Source organism: Mobula hypostoma, chromosome 5 (assembly GCF_963921235.1).
Source record: "Mobula hypostoma chromosome 5, sMobHyp1.1, whole genome shotgun sequence".
In the NCBI taxonomy this organism is placed as follows: Eukaryota; Metazoa; Chordata; class Chondrichthyes; order Myliobatiformes; family Myliobatidae; genus Mobula; species Mobula hypostoma.
The window spans coordinates 5,470,257-5,486,550 of NC_086101.1; the positions used below are offsets into that span (position 1 = coordinate 5,470,257).

The window sequence follows — 16,294 nt, forward strand, 5'->3', positions numbered from 1 at the left end:
TGACAAGGTCCCACACAGGAGATTAGTGTGCAAACTTAAAGCACATGGTATTGGGGGTAAGGTATTGGTGTGGGTGGAGAATTGGTTAGCAGACAGGAAGCAAAGAGTGGGAATAAACGGGACCTTTTCAGAATGGCAGGCGGTGACTAGTGGGGTACCGCAAGGCTCAGTGCTGGGACCCCAGTTGTTTACAATATATATTAATGACTTGGATGAGGGAATTAAATGCAGCATCTCCAAGTTTGCGGATGACACGAAGCTGGGTGGCAGTGTTAGCAGTGAGGAGGATGCTAAGAGGATGCAGGGTGACTTGGATAGGTTGGGTGAGTGGGCAAACTCATGGCAGATGCAATTTAATGTGGATAAATGTGAAGTTATCCACTTTGGTGGCAAAAATAGGAAAACAGATTATTATCTGAATGGTGGCCGATTAGGAAAAGGGGAGGTGCAACGAGACCTGGGTGTCATTATACACCAGTCATTGAAAGTGGGCATGCAGGTACAGCAGGCGGTGAAAAAGGCGAACGGTATGCTGGCATTTATAGCGAGAGGATTCGAGTACAGGAGCAGGGAGGTACTACTGCAGTTGTACAAGGCCTTGGTGAGACCACACCTGGAGTATTGTGTGCAGTTTTGGTCCCCTAATCTGAGGAAAGACATCCTTGCCATAGAGGGAGTACAAAGAAGGTTCACCAGATTGATTCCTGGGATGGCAGGACTTTCATATGAAGAAAGACTGGATGAACTGGGCTTGTACTCGTTGGAATTTAGAAGATTGAGGGGGGATCTGATTGAAACGTATAAGATCCTAAAGGGATTGGACAGGCTAGATGCGGGAAGATTGTTCCCGATGTTGGGGAGGTCTAGAACGAGGGGTCACAGTTTGAGGATAGAGGGGAAGCCTTTTAGGACCGAGGTTAGGAAAAACTTCTTCACACAGAGAGTGGTGAATCTGTGGAATTCTCTGCCACAGCAAACTGTTGAGGCCAGTTCATTAGCTATGTTTAAAAGGAAGTTAGATATGGCCCTTGTGGCTACAGGGGTCACGGGGTATGGAGGGAAGGCTGGGTTCTGAGTTGGATGATCAGCCATGATCATAATAAATGGCGGTGCAGGCTCGAAGGGCCGAATGGCCTACTCCTGCACCTATTTTCTATGTTTCTATGTTTCTAAACGTAGGATTGCCTTAGGGGTTCCAGCTTCGAATTTTCCCCATAGGCACAAGGCAGCGGAGGTTTGAGATTAGAATTTTTCTTCCCCTAGATGAACTGCCAATCACGGATGACGAGCCCCAACTGCACGAAAAGACTCATTTTAAGGCATCAGTAACCCAGTTTTGCCCTTCTCCTGTCAGTAGAAACAGTTCTACCAGGGTTAGTAGCTAAGCCCCATGTGAAGGGCAAGAGATGGACGTGTTTGTCAGAGGCTGTTGGAGACTTGACACCATTGGGAGCATTTAATAGGTCGTAGGAAACACCCAGCTATGATAACTTTAAGGAAACACATCAGTAATAGATCTGAGAATATTAGTTAGTGTTTCATCTCACTAGCACCAGGAAGGAGGTGCAGGAGTATCAGGACCAGATTGGGCAGCAGCTTCTTCCCTCGGGCTGTGAGGCCCGTGGCAGGGTGGCGCATCGCGGTCTTGTCACTAGTACAGCAAGCTCTTTACCGTTTACCTGTGCTTTGCACTAGGTGCATCTTGAATTATATTTTATTAACTGATTTAAGGTAATATTTTGTTTAATGTGCTGTGCGTAGTGCATGTTTTGTGGGTGCAACATGGTCTGGAGAAACGTTATTTCGTTTGGTTGTGCGGACAAACACATGGCAAAAACTTGAACTTGAGCCAGTCCATTCATAACATCTGAGTGTTATCTACCAACATGTTTGACAGAGGAGCAGAATGAGGCCATCAGCCTATCCAGTATACTCCACCTGACTCGAGTATGAACTATTCTCAGCAGAATTAACTGGTGAACTGATAAATAGTTGTCATAGTCGGGGGAGGTAGTGGGTCAAGCTCCCACTACCTATTAGATGCTCCCAATGGGGTGCATCTCAAAGAGCCTCTGACAACCAAGTCCAGCCGCTGGCCTTCACATGTAGCTTAGCTACTAAGCCCGGCGGAACTGTTTCGACTGACAGAAGGGGCAAAGGCAGGTTATTGACGCTTTGGGCCGATGGGGCTTGTCAGCTGTGGATGGCAGCTCATCCAGGAGAAGGAAAACTCTGATCTCAAACCTCTGCTGCCTTGAAGCTATATCCGCTCATGGGGAAGGCTTCGGGAGTAAACCCCAAGGAAAAAATCCAGAGCTGGAGTCCCTAGGGTGGTCCTACATTGAGCTCAACGCTGACTGGCAACTCCTGCAACGCCGCTGGTGCCGAACTGCATTGGTCACACCGGTGGGTGGTGGGGGGGGGGGAGGGAGGTAACCTACAACAAGGGCAATAACTTGCACTCCTTATCGTACTGCTCTGCCTCGCGTATCACACAGCCAGCACACAATACCCACGATCAAACCCTGCCAACAGAGGGCGTCAAGAATATATCACAATATGTGTGTTATCTACCACTGCATTCACCTGGGTATCATTAGCTTCAACATGTTTAACAGGTACATTCTTCATTCAAAATACAAGAGATTCTGCAGATGATGAAAATCCAGAGTAACACACACACAAAATGGGGGACTTGATAGAGGTGTTTAGAATTATGAGGGGGATAGATAGAGGTGACGTGGATAGGCTGTTTCCATTGAGAGTGGGGGAGATTCAAACAAGAGGACATGAGTTGAGAGTTAAGGGCAAAAGTTTAGGGGTAACATGAGGGGGAACTTCTTTACTCAGAGAGTGGTAGCTGTGTGGAACGAGCTTCCAGCAGAAGTGGTTGAGGCAGGTTCAATATTGTCATTTAAACTTAGATTGGACAGCTATATGGACAGGAAAGGAATGGAGGGTTATGGGCTGAGAGCAGGTCGGTGGGACTAGGTGAGAGTAAGAGTTCGGCACGGACTAGAAGGGCCAAGATGGCCTGTTTCCGTGCTGTAACTGTTGTATGGTTAAAATGCTGGAGGAACTCAGCAGGTCAGGCAGCAGCTATGGAGAGCAATAAACAGTCAATGTTTCAGGTTGAGAATGGAAAAGAAGCTGGAATAAGAAGGGGGGAGGTGCACAAGTTTGAAGGTGATGGGGGAGGAGAGAAGGGATGAAGTAAGAGGCTGGGAAGTGATTGGTGGATAAGGCAAAGGGCCGACGAAGGAGCAATCTGATAGGACAGGAGAGTGGACCATGGGAGAAAGGGACGGAGGAGGGGAACCTTGGGGAGGTGATAGGGAGGTTAGGAGAAAAGAGGAGGTGAGAGGGGAGCCAGAGTGGGGAATTGAAGAAAAGCGAAGGGAGAGGGTGGAAAATTAGTGAAAACCTTCATAATTAGTGTGTTTATAATAAACCCGTGCATTTTTAACCAGTGCATCATTAACCTGAACACCCATTTATAACCAATGTATTATCAATTGATTACGTTTGGTCTCCAAATTTGAGGAAGGACCATCTTGCTATTGAGGGAGTGCAGCGTAGGTTCACAAGGTTAATTCCCGGGATGGCGGGACTGTCATATGTCGAAAGATTGGAGCGACTGGGCTTGTATACCCTGGAATTTAGAAGGCTGAGAGGGGATCTTATTGAAACATGTAAGATTATTAAGGGATTGGACACGCTGGAGGCAGGAAGCATGTTCCCGCTGATGGGTGAGTCCAGAACCAGAGGCCACAGTTTAAGAATAAGGAGTAGGCCATTTAGAATGGAGTTGAGGAAAAACTTTTTCACCCAGAGAGTGGTGGATATGTGGAATGCTCTGCCCCAGAAGGCTGTGGAGGCCAAGTCTCTGGATGCTTTCAAGAAAGAGACGGAGAGAGCTCTTAAAGATAGTGGAATCAAAGGTTATGGAGATAAGGCAGGAACTGGATACTGATTGTGAATGATCAGCCATGATCACAGTGAATGGCGGTGCTGGCTCGAAGGGCCGAATGGCCTACTCCTGCACCTATTGTCTATTGATTAGCACATTGTTAACCCAGGCATTAACTAACACATTAAGAATTAAACTAAACTGCAATAACCTGGACTCTACTAACAATCCAGGCATTGTCAGCCAGTGAATTATTAACTCCAGCACTTATTTAAAAAATAACATAATGAATCTGCATTAAGAACATAATCACTAGGGTTTAACAAGAACAAGGCTGTATATGATTGTCTCTTACAAGCCATGCCCGAGCTCCGTGTATGAGATTGCCATGTTCATCACTTTCATGTACGGTCTGTCCTCATGCATCCTAAGGGTGTGATGAGTGGTAATCCATTGTACGTTAAGTGTGTGAACTATAAATCTGTCTGCAGACCGTATTGTGTGTATATTTAATTATAGACTTCACCACTTTGCTCTCTTTTTGCACTACATTAAAATTTTTTTTAACTGTAATTTGGAGGCAGAAGAAAGGAAATGATATGCCAGTTAGCTTGACTTCAGTGGCTGGAAAGATGTTGGGAGTCCGGAGTTAATGATGAGAATTTGGACACATAGGCCGAAGTCAGCATGGTTTCCTTGAGGGGATTCCTGCCCGATAAATCTGCTGTAACTCTTTGAAAAATAACAGACAAGATAGGCAAAGAAGAATCAGACGATGGTGTTTACTTCATCTCAAGAGGCTACGATAAAAGCCCATGGTATTACAGAAAATATTCTAACATGGAGAGAAGATTGGCTGACCGGCAGGAGGCAAAGAGTGGGAATAAGGAGGACCTTTCCTCCTTGGCTGCTGATTACTAGTTGTATTCCACAGGCATTGGTATCAGGACCACTTTTATATGTCAATGATTTGGATGATAGAGTTGATGACTTTGTGGCAAAGTTTGCAGACAATACGCAGATAGGTCCAGGGACAGGTAGTGTTTAGAAAGCAGGCTGTCTGCAGAAGGACTTAAATAGATTGGGGGAATGTGCAAAGATGAGGCAGATAGAATGCAGTGTACATGTTCATACACTTTGGTAGAAACAGGGAGAAGGTTCAAAACTCAGAGATTCAAAGGGACTTGGGAATCCTTGTGCAGGATCCGAAAGGACTAACTTCCAGGTTGAGTCAGCGGAAAGGAAGCCAAATGCAATGTTAGCATTCATTTTGAGAGGACTAGAATATAAGAGCAAGGATGTGATGCTGAGGTTTTATAAAACATTGGACAGACTGCACATTTGAGTATTGTGAGCAGTTTTGGGTCCCTTATCTAAGAAAAGACGTGCTGGCGTTGGAGAAGGTCCAGAGGAGGTTTACGAGAATGATCCCAGGAACGGAAGGGTTAACATACGAGGAGTGTTTGATGACTCTGGGCCTGTACTCACAGGAGTTTCAAAGAATGTGGCGGGATCTTGTTGAAACCCGACAAATATTGAAAGGCCTAGATAGAGTGGATCTGGAGAGATTGTTTCCCATAGTGAAGGGGGGTGGTCTAGGACTAGAGGGTATAGCCTCCGAATATAGGCTGTTGATTTAGAATGGAGATGAGGAGGAATTTCTTTAGGCAGGGTGAGGTGAACCTGTAGAAATCATTGCCACAGACAGCTATGGCGGGCCAGTCATTGAGTATATTTAAAACAGAGGTTGATAGACTCTTGATTAGTCAGGGCATCATAGGTTATGGGGAGAACAGGGGTTGAGAGGGATAATAAATCAGCCATGGTGTGGCAGAGCAGACTCAATGGGGTTCTGCTCCGATGCCTTATGGTCTAAAGTGTCTTCACAACATCATAGGCCAAAGGACCTGTACTGTGCTGTACGTTCCAGGTACGATGTCTGCAATCCTTCCATTCCAGTCTCTCAATCCTCTGTAATTCCCATCACCACTACTTGTATCCAGGCTCAGGGCTAGGGAATTTCCTCACAGAACCTTTTCAAAAATGTCCACTATCTCCATCTAACCAAGTGTTTGACTACCTATGTGAACATTTCCCTGGGAGGCCTGGAGTCTGTATCGTTACTTTGAGTGTTTTCTAGATTAATGCCCTCAGCAATTCAGGCAGCATCTATGCAGAAGAACAAAACAGTCAACATTTTGAGCCGAGGTCTTTCATCTGGACTGACGAAGGGTCTTGGCCTGGAATGTGAACAGTCCCGACGAAAGTTCTCGGTCCGAAACATTGACTGATCTGAAGAAGGGTCTCAGCCCAAAACGTTGACTGTTTCTTCCCCGACCTGCTGAGTTCCTCCAGTATTTTGCATGTGTTGAGTCTGGATTTCCAGCATCTGCAGAATCTCTTGTGCTAACAAGGAGCACATCACTGTTTTGCGTCAAGAGGTATCTGTTGGAAAAAAAAAGGAGACAGATCGAGGAACTTTTTCCAATCCAGGACAACCTCTGCCAAAGGTTCCCTTTACAAAAAAAGAAACTGTTTTTAAGTTACAGAGTCCTCGGTGGTCAGCAATGGCTTTTACCTGGGGAAGAAGAGAAATCAGTTAGAGAGAGAGAGTGGGGGGGTACCTGAGATTCTGGTAACGTTAACAGGTTGTAATGGACGGTCCAAGGAGCTGCCATAAAGGTACAGGTCATAGCTTTTCCCCACGATTAGCCCTGTTATGGTGGCTGTCTGCTGACTTCCCCTGAGCACCAGCTTGGCCTGAACCACCTGAGTGAGCGAGTCCCGGTAGGCCAAGACCAGCCGGTCGAACGGGCTGCCTGCCACCTCCCAGGAGAGCTGAGCGCAGCTGGAAGTGGCGTTCCACACCATGAGGCCCGTCTGCTCTGGGGAGCTTGGGTAAGTCAGATGCCTGGGGCTAATGACCAGAGGAGGACGCTGGGTTTGAGAGGAGATTTGAGATGAAGTTTCGAATTCTACATTTTGTTCTTCTGTTGAAAAGAAAACAGAGCATGAATGCGGGGCAAAAGGGAACAAAGTCAACATCTGCTTGGAACCATTTTATCAAATATTGCATGTAATATCTCTTCAAGATGATGGTGAAACCAACGACGGATGGAAAGACTACATCAAATAATCCCTAAAACTGCCCATGATAATGCTCCATTATCCATGGACTTCCTTTACAGCAACTAACTACTTTCATGGTGGGGTGCACTGGGTATCCAGGGAGGGGCAGCACCTCTGGACAAGGGGTTTGTCGTATCTATTTTGGGGCAGCTCACTCCCCTTCAGTTCCCACCGGCCACCCGTGGAACCAAGCAGCTGTTTGCATGTGACAGTGGCCACACCCCCATACACCTCTTCGACAGGTAGGCAAAACGGGTGAGGGTGGCTAACTGCCTTGCGCCCCGGTGAGATAGGGACGTGCCTGCCCGAGCGTGTGAGGGCGGCTCTGGCGGGCAGCGCAGATGAGATCCAACGGCCAGGAAGGCGGTTCGGCCATGCTTCGTGGGAGGCGAAGGGCATGGCAAGGCACTGGAGTCAGGGACATCCAATGCAACCAGTGGTGATGACTACTTGTACCACCAAACCTGCAACTCCAAGGTCGAGAGAGCGGAAATGCTCCAGTGCACTGGGAAGTTGGAAGAATCAGAACCCAGATAAACAACAATGGACAACTGGAGAATTCACATTCTCCCTGGGCTCTACACCCCAAGGGACAAAACTTACAGTGGTTTCACTTTGATTTCTTATTGGACGCAGCATTAAATGTTTTGTTTCAGGGATGGATGGCTACTGCTGGTGTGGAATTTCCACCATGTAAACGTTAACAATTCAGAAAGAGGCCATTCAGCCCATTGGAGCCATGTTATCTCCTTTGGAATAATCAGTTCCTCTCTTTCCTCACAGCTCTTTATTGACCAGAATTTGTCAAATACTCCACTTAAAAGCTCCCGCCAAATTTACGCTGTTCGTTGCTGCTTTCACTGCCCTGCCATGCAGGGTATTGCCCATGGCAAATCACTGAGTTGATACAGGGTTCCCTTGCAAGAACAATGCAAATTCAATATAAGTCACAGGACGTAAGACCTTAGGATATAGGAAAAGAATTAGGCCATTTGGCCCATCGAGTCTGCTCCACCATTGCATCATTGCTGATTTATTATCCCTCTCAACCCCATTCTCCTGGATATAACATGTTAGGTGTTGGGGGACAAGTTTAAAACCCATAGGGCTCTACAGTACAGAAGCAAGCTGTCTGGCCCTTGCTGATCTGTTATTTTACACCTGGACCATAGCCCTTCATGCCCCCTCCCATCCACGTACCTATCCTAACTTCTCTTAAATGTTGCAATCGAATCCGTACCCTGAGCCTTCGCTGCCAGCTCATTCCACACTCTCACCACCCTCTGAGGGAAGAAGACTCCCCTCAAGCTCTCCTTAAATATTTCCACCTTTCACCCTTAACCTATGACCACTAGTTCTAGTCTCACCCGATCTCAGTGGAAAAAGCCGTCTATGGCAATGATCTACACAGATTCACCACTCTCTGGCTAAAGAAATTCCTCCTTATCTTTGTTCTAAAAGGAAAACCTTTTCTGAGGGTCTGACCTCTGGTCCTAAACTCTCCCACCATAGAAAATATCCTCTTCACTCTATCTGGGGCTTTTAATAGTTGATAGGTTTCAATGAGACTCCCCCCTCATTTTCCTAAAGTCCAGAGTCACCCAATGCTCCTTATGTGTGAACTCTTTCATTCCTGGGAACATGCTGATGAATCTCTCTAGCGGCAGCACACCCTTTCTTAGACATGGGGCACCAGGGAAGTGGAAGCAGATCCCGCCAGGGCTGTCCAAATGGAATTGGATGGCCACCTGGAAATATTCCGCAGGGCTGTGAGGAAAGGCCTGATGAGCGGACCCGAGAGCTTTAGTGAGCTTGGAGTCAGCACAGAACACAATGGGTTAACTGGGCTCTTTCTGCACCGTAGGAACTCGATGTTTCTGTAAGTACCTCCAGGAATCCCATGTGGAGTTGTTTCCAATCTCCCTGACTGAGAAGGGTTCCCAGCTCCTTTACTGACTTGCCGGCCATCGAGAGGTGTCCCCGGAACTCTGTTCAAAGATGGATGAAGGTCAGGTTCTTTTTGCCCCCTCGGCCTGGGGACTGACCCTGGGGATCCAGGCTTCCCTCTCGTCGTGGGAACAATCCCCGGGGCTCTAACTCTGGACCTGGGGTGGGGCCCTGGGAGTCCGCCAAGCCCATACTTCCCTTTCGACGTGGGAATGGTTTCTGGGGACCTGGCGCGATGAATCGTTCCTCCAGGCAACGGAACTCTGCCAGGTGATCCACCACGTTGATCCTTTCCCCAAGGAGTGGTTTTGGTCCCCGGGGATCCATGGTTTCCATTACGTCCCGAAGACATGGTGTTGGACCCTGGGGACACAATGACCCTTCTTCCGGGACTCCCCAGTTTCCCCGTTCCCATTAGGGACTGCTGCTGCGCCTTGGCATTGGGGCTTCTACGGCCTTCCGGCTCTTTCTGGTCGTCCGTTGGCAGTGGTTTGGGAGGCCAGACGGTGAGCCGCACCCTGGGGGAGCGGAAGGGTTTTCGGCCAAACGCCGTGTGGTGCCGGACGGCGGGGTGCCCCACCGTGCCCCTGTCAGCCGGGAGTCCAGCTACCGCTATCCTCCTGGAGATGGCCTTTGAGATGTCCTGGATAGACTGGCTCCCATTGGCAGCCAGCGTGCGGCTGGAGTGGCTGCCAGCCAGTTCCCGATGGGCGAGACTTTCTGTTGAAACAGAGCTGGCATTTAATATCCGTGATCTCACGGCAGTGACGAGACAGCGAACGGCTCAACTGGCTGGTGCAATCCTCTGATTTCAATGTTATATCCAGCTAACCCCACTCACAGGTGTGTTGAAACCTCTCTGCTCTTCTTAGCAGCATCAGCAACACTTCAAGAGCCTCAACATGCAAAGCAGATGAAACAGTTGCACCATATGGAACCCATAGAGAGGAATTCGTTTAGTTCAGGATGTGTGTGGGAGGGAGGAAAGGGGCTTGTTTTTCTGTTGTTTTGTTACCAGTTGTGTTCTCTGTTGTTCTGTTGAATGTTGTGGACATTCTGTGTTGGCAGCGGAGTGCGTGGCAATCCTCGCGGGCTGCCCCCAGCACATCCTCGGGTTGTGTTAGGATGGTAACGCAAACAGAGCATCTCCCCGTCTGTTTGGACGTACGCTTGACAGACAAATGGATCTGAACCCGAAGCCCACGGGAACTTCGATCAAAGAACTTTGACAAAGCAGCCCAGACCCAGAGAACTGCGGAGGAGATTTGCCAGGATGCTGTCTGGACTAGAGAGTGTGACTTATGGGGATAGGTCAAGCGAGCTCGTGATTTTTGCTCTGGAGTGAAGGACGGTGAGAGGTGAGTTGATATAAGTGATAAGAGGCATAGATAGAGTGGACGGCCAGAGATTGTTTTCCAGGGTGGAAATAGCTAAGACAGGGCATAATTTTAAGGTAACTGGAGGAAAGTACGAGGGGGATGGCAGAGGGAGGCTTTTATTTTTACCCAGAGACTGGGTGGGTGTGTGGAACATCCTGCCAGGGGTGGTGGGAGAGGCAGATACATTAGGGATATTTTAGATAGGGACATGATGAAGGAAAAATGGTGGGCTAGGTGGGTGGGACGGGTAAGATTGATCTTCGAGTAGGTTCAAAGGCCAGCACAACATTGTGGGCCGAAGGGCCGTACTGCTCTTTGTTTTCTATAACACCAAGCTGTGAACACACCCAGTCAGCCTGACGCAGTGCGTTGAGTGGGTAGTACATCACTCGCTTCTGCTGCAGTTTGCCCCGACTGCTGTATGGACAGTATCTGCTCCTCAGTGATGAAATACCCGCTTGCCCCGACGACTGCAACCCTGTCATAGAGCGTGGGCAGTATCTGTTTCTCAGTGATGAAATACCAGAGGGCATACATTGAAGATGAGGGCTGGGGCAAGTTGAAAGGAGGTGTTAGGGGCAAGTGTTTTCTTTACACAGAGAGTGGTGAGTGTCTGGAAAACACTGCCTGGGTTGATGGTAGAGGCCGGTACACTTGGGGCATTTAAGAGACGTTTACATAGGCAGACGAATGTGAGGAAATAGTGTAGGCTGAAGGGATTCATTCGGTTGGACACTTGATGACTAGTTTGGTTGGTTTGGCGCTGTCGGTGGGTGGGGTCTTTTCCTGCTCTATGTGCTATGTTGTATGTAAGCCTTCCCACTGATTTTCTTCCGAGGATTGACACTGAAGGCATTGATTCAGAACATTCTGGGACTTCATGTTTCTGCCAAGGTGCTGCCAATTTAGAATCACGCTGCTCTTCACTGAGCAGAGATCGTAGCTGCAGAGGAGAGATGAGGGGTGGGGAGAAGTGACAGGTTAAACTTAATCCAAGCTCCCAGGACGCTCCCTGTGAAAATGAAAGGGAAAGATAATTGTAGGATGGGGAAAGGAGAACGAGGGCTCCTGGAGTTTTCTGGTTTCCCCTCACGGACGGCTGCCACGTTTCTCAAACAAACTCCTGGACGGGGAGAAAAACTTAGGGAGAGGGTGAAGCCGGGACCTTGGGACTGAGCAAAAACACCTGGAGGGAGAAAGAGAGAGAGAGAGATACTGAGTCACCTGAACACTTCCTGGAACAATTCCCGTCAGCCAGCAGGGTGAGGGAGGGAGCAAAGGACAACACCACCCACAGAATTTACCAAAGCATCCTCAACCACAACACCCAAACCCACCTCAATTACCCCAGAAGGCAGCGTTTCAAGCCGGAAGCTCACCGGCATCCACCAGCAATGGGATATGGACGCTGGTCCCATCAGCATCACCCTCTGCGACAGGAATTTGAAGGCATACGACCGCGAGTCCATACAAAGGATTGTGAGGACTGCTGAAAGGATCATTGGAGCCTCTCCATGATCCACCAAAAATTTCATCAGGAGCACTGTGTACACAGGGCCCTTAGCACTGTCAGTGACCCCTCCGACCTGTCCAACAACTTCCTTTACTCCGTACCATCAGGCAGGAAGCACCGTAGCATTCGGAAAAGGACTGTTAGGATGGGAAACAACTTCTTCCTCCAGGCCGTGAGACTACTGAACTCCCTGCCACCACCCAGGTCTCATCATGTATAAAGCAAAACTAGTGTTATACTGTTTAATTTTTAACTTGAGTCCTAAATGCACCTTAAGGCATCCGTTAGTCTTGCAAGACCATGGATCTGTGCCTGGAGAGTCTTCACTCCCCAGGCCGCAGGCCTGGTTGTGTGGAAGACCGGCAGTTGCCCATGCTGCAAGTCTCCTCTCTCCACAACACCGATGTTGTCCAAGGGAAGGGCAAGGGCTGATACAGCTTGGCACCGGTGTCGTCGCAGAGCAATGTGTGATTAAGTGCCTTGCTCAAGGACACAACACGCTGCCTCGTCTGGGGCTCGAACTCACGACCTTCAGGTCGCTAGTCCAATGCCTTAACCACTTGGCCACCTTATTGCACCTTATTGTTTGTTAATTTGATTATGGTAATTTTTTTGTGCTGCGTGTGTGAGTTCTATGTACTGTATTATGCACCTTGGCCCTCAGCAATGTTGTTTCGTTTGGCAGGAACCATGTGTACGATGGAATGATAATAGACTGAACTTGAACTTCAACTCCATGGTGGCTCCACTGCAGAGGATTGAATTAAGCCGCACAGCATCGTAATCTCAGCCAGCTCCATCGTGGCCACGAGCCTCCCCACCATCGAGGATGTCTTCAAAAGGTCATCATCATGGCTTGTCACACCAGACAGCCAGCCACTCTGGTGTTGTCTGGTTGATGTTCAGCAGCTCAACTAAATCACTGGTCAGCTAAATCAGGTGAGAGTGGGCAGTTGCGCAGGACGTGTTCAAAGTTCTACACCCTTTCACCACACTCACGGGATTCAAAAAGCTGATACCTCAAGAAAGTAACATCTGTTAATAAGGAACCCCCCTCAACCAGCAGAAATCCTTTTCTCATTGCAACCACCAGGATGGAGGTCCCAACACTCACCGTTTCAGCAACAGCTTCTGCCCCTCCACCTTCAGACTTCTGAATGGACAATGAGCCCAGGAAAAATACATCCTCATTTGTGTCCTTCTGACCAAATTTATATTTTTACATAATTCTCACCGTAACATATAAATATTGTAATGTATTTCACACGTACTGCTATTGCAAAACAAGATCATTCCTGACTCTCTGTGTGACCCAATGTTCAGTGTGACACCTCTGTCTCTGACACAACACTCAGTGTGTTCCTCTCTCTGACACAACAGTGAGTGTGACACCTCTGTCTCTGACACAACACTCAGTGTGTTCCTCTCTGTGACACAACAGTGAGTGTGACACCTCTGTCTCTGACACAACAGTCAGTGTGTTCCTCTCTCTGACACAACGGTCAGTGTGACACCTCTGTCTCTGACACAGCGGTGAGTGTGACACCTCTGTCTCTGACACAACGGTCAGTGTGTTCCTTCTCTGACACAACGGTCAGTGTGACACCTCTGTCTCTGACACAATGGTCAGTGTGTTCCTCTCTCTGACACAACAGTCAGTGTGACACCTCTGTCTCTGACACAACGGTCAGTGTGTTCCTCTCTCTGACACAACGGTCAGTGTGACACCTCTGTCTCTTACACAACGGTCAGTGTGAAACCTCTGACACAACAGTGTGACACCTCTGTCTCTGACAAAACGGTGAGTGTGACACCTCTGTCTCTGACACAACGGTCAGTGCGTTCCTCTCTCTGACACAACGGTCAGTGTGACACCTCTGTCTCTGACACAACAGTCAGTGTGACACCTCTGTCTGACACAACAGTCAGTGTGACACCTCTGTCTCTGACACAACGGTCAGTGTGTTCCTCTCTCTGACACAACAGTCAGTGTGACACCTCTGTCTCTGACACAACGGTCAGTGTGTTCCTCTCTCTGACACAACGGTCAGTGTGACACCTCTGTCTCTTACACAACGGTCAGTGTGACACCTCTGACACAACAGTCAGTGTGACACCTCTGTCTCTGACACAACGGTGAGTGTGACACCTCTGTCTCTAACACAACGGTCAGTGCATTCCTCTCTCTGACACAACGGTCAGTGTGACACCTCTGTCTCTGACACAACGGTGAGTGTGACACCTCTGTCTGACACAACAGTCAGTGTGACACCTCTGTCTCTGACACAACAGTCATTGTGTTCCTCTCTCTGACACAACGGTGAGTGTGACACCTCTGTCTCTGACACAACGGTGCGTGTGTCACCTCTGTCTCTGACACAATAGTCAGTGTGTTCCTCTCTCTGACACAACAGTCAGTGTGTTCCTCTCTCTGACACAACGGTGAGTGTGACACCTCTGTCTCTGACACAACGGTGAGTGTGTTCCTCTCTCTGACACAACGGTCAGTGTGACACCTCTGTCTCTGACACAGCGGTCAGTGTGACACCTCTGTCTCTGACACAGCGGTGAGTGTGACACCTCTGTCTCTGACACAACGGTCGGTGCGTTCCTCTCTCTGACACAACGGTCAGTGTGACACCTCTGTCTCTTACACAATGGTCAGTGTGACACCTCTGTCTCTGACACAACAGTCAGTGTGACACCTCTGTCTCTGACACAACGGTGAGTGTGACACCTCTGTCTCTGACACAACGGTCAGTGCGTTCCTCTCTCTGACACAACGGTCAGTGTGACTCCTCTGTCTCTGACACAACAGTCAGTGTGACACCTCTGTCTGACACAACTGTCAGTGTGACACCTCTGTCTCTGACACAACGGTGAGTGTGACACCTCTGTCTGACACAACAGTCAGTGTGACACCTCTGTCTCTGACACAACAGTCATTGTGTTCCTCTCTCTGACACAACGGTGAGTGTGACACCTCTGTCTCTGACACAACGGTGCGTGTGTCACCTCTGTCTCTGACACAACGGTGAGTGTGACACCTCTGTCTCTGACACAATAGTCAGTGTGTTCCTCTCTCTGACACAACAGTCAGTGTGTTCCTCTCTCTGACACAACAGTCAGTGTGACACCTCTGTCTCTGACACAACGGTCAGTGTGTTCCTCTTTCTGACACAACGGTCAGTGTGACACCTCTGTCTCTGACACAGCGGTGAGTGTGACACCTCTGTCTCTGACACAACGGTCAGTGTGTTCCTCTCTCTGACACAACGGTCAGTGTGACACCTCTGTCTCTGACACAATGGTCAGTGTGTTCCTCTCTCTGACACAACAGTCAGTGTGACACCTCTGTCTCTGACACAACGGTCAGTGTGTTCCTCTCTCTGACACAACGGTCAGTGTGACACCTCTGTCTCTTACACAACGGTCAGTGTGAAACCTCTGACACAACAGTCAGTGTGACACCTCTGTCTCTGACAAAACGGTGAGTGTGACACCTCTGTCTCTGACACAACGGTCAGTGCGTTTCTCTCTCTGACACAACGGTCAGTGTGACACCTCTGTCTCTGACACAACAGTCAGTGTGACACCTCTGTCTGACACAACAGTCAGTGTGACACCTCTGTCTCTGACAACGGTCAGTGTGTTCCTCTCTCTGACACAACAGTCAGTGTGACACCTCTGTCTCTGACACAACGGTCAGTGTGACACCTCTGACACAACAGTCAGTGTGACACCTCTGTCTCTGACACAACGGTGAGTGTGACACCTCTGTCTGACACAACAGTCAGTGTGACACCTCTGTCTCTGACACAACAGTCATTGTGTTCCTCTCTCTGACACAACGGTGAGTGTGACACCTCTGTCTCTGACACAATAGTCAGTGTGTTCCTCTCTCTGACACAACAGTCAGTGTGTTCCTCTCTCTGACACAACGGTGAGTGTGACACCTCTGTCTCTGACACAACGGTGAGTGTGTTCCTCTCTCTGACACAACGGTCAGTGTGACACCTCTGTCTCTGACACAGCGGTCAGTGTGACACCTCTGTCTCTGACACAGCGGTGAGTGTGACACCTCTGTCTCTGACACAACGGTCGGTGCGTTCCTCTCTCTGACACAACGGTCAGTGTGACACCTCTGTCTCTTACACAACGGTCAGTGTGACACCTCTGTCTCTGACACAACAGTCAGTGTGACACCTCTGTCTCTGACACAACGGTGAGTGTGACACCTCTGTCTCTGACACAACGGTCAGTGCGTTCCTCTCTCTGACACAACGGTCAGTGTGACTCCTCTGTCTCTGACACAACAGTCAGCGTGACTCCTCTGTCTGACACAACTGTCAGTGTGACACCTCTGTCTCTGACACAACGGTGAGTGTGACACCTCTGTCTGACACAACAGTCAGT

General features: G+C 48.9%; 1 protein-coding gene across 4 annotated transcripts in view; it reads right to left on the reverse strand.

Annotated features, from left to right (window-relative positions):
- Positions 1-16,294, reverse strand: part of LOC134346519 (tenascin-X-like) — a 240,216-nt gene that overhangs the window by 107,534 nt on the left and 116,388 nt on the right. For all 4 annotated transcript variants that reach the window (XM_063047926.1, XM_063047923.1, XM_063047925.1 and 1 more), the window contains 2 exons: positions 8,927-9,706; positions 6,535-6,900 (listed from right to left, as the gene is read on the reverse strand). In XM_063047926.1, the coding sequence (XP_062903996.1) occupies positions 6,535-6,900; positions 8,927-9,706 (1,146 nt within the window). The remainder of the gene's footprint in view (positions 1-6,534; positions 6,901-8,926; positions 9,707-16,294) is intronic.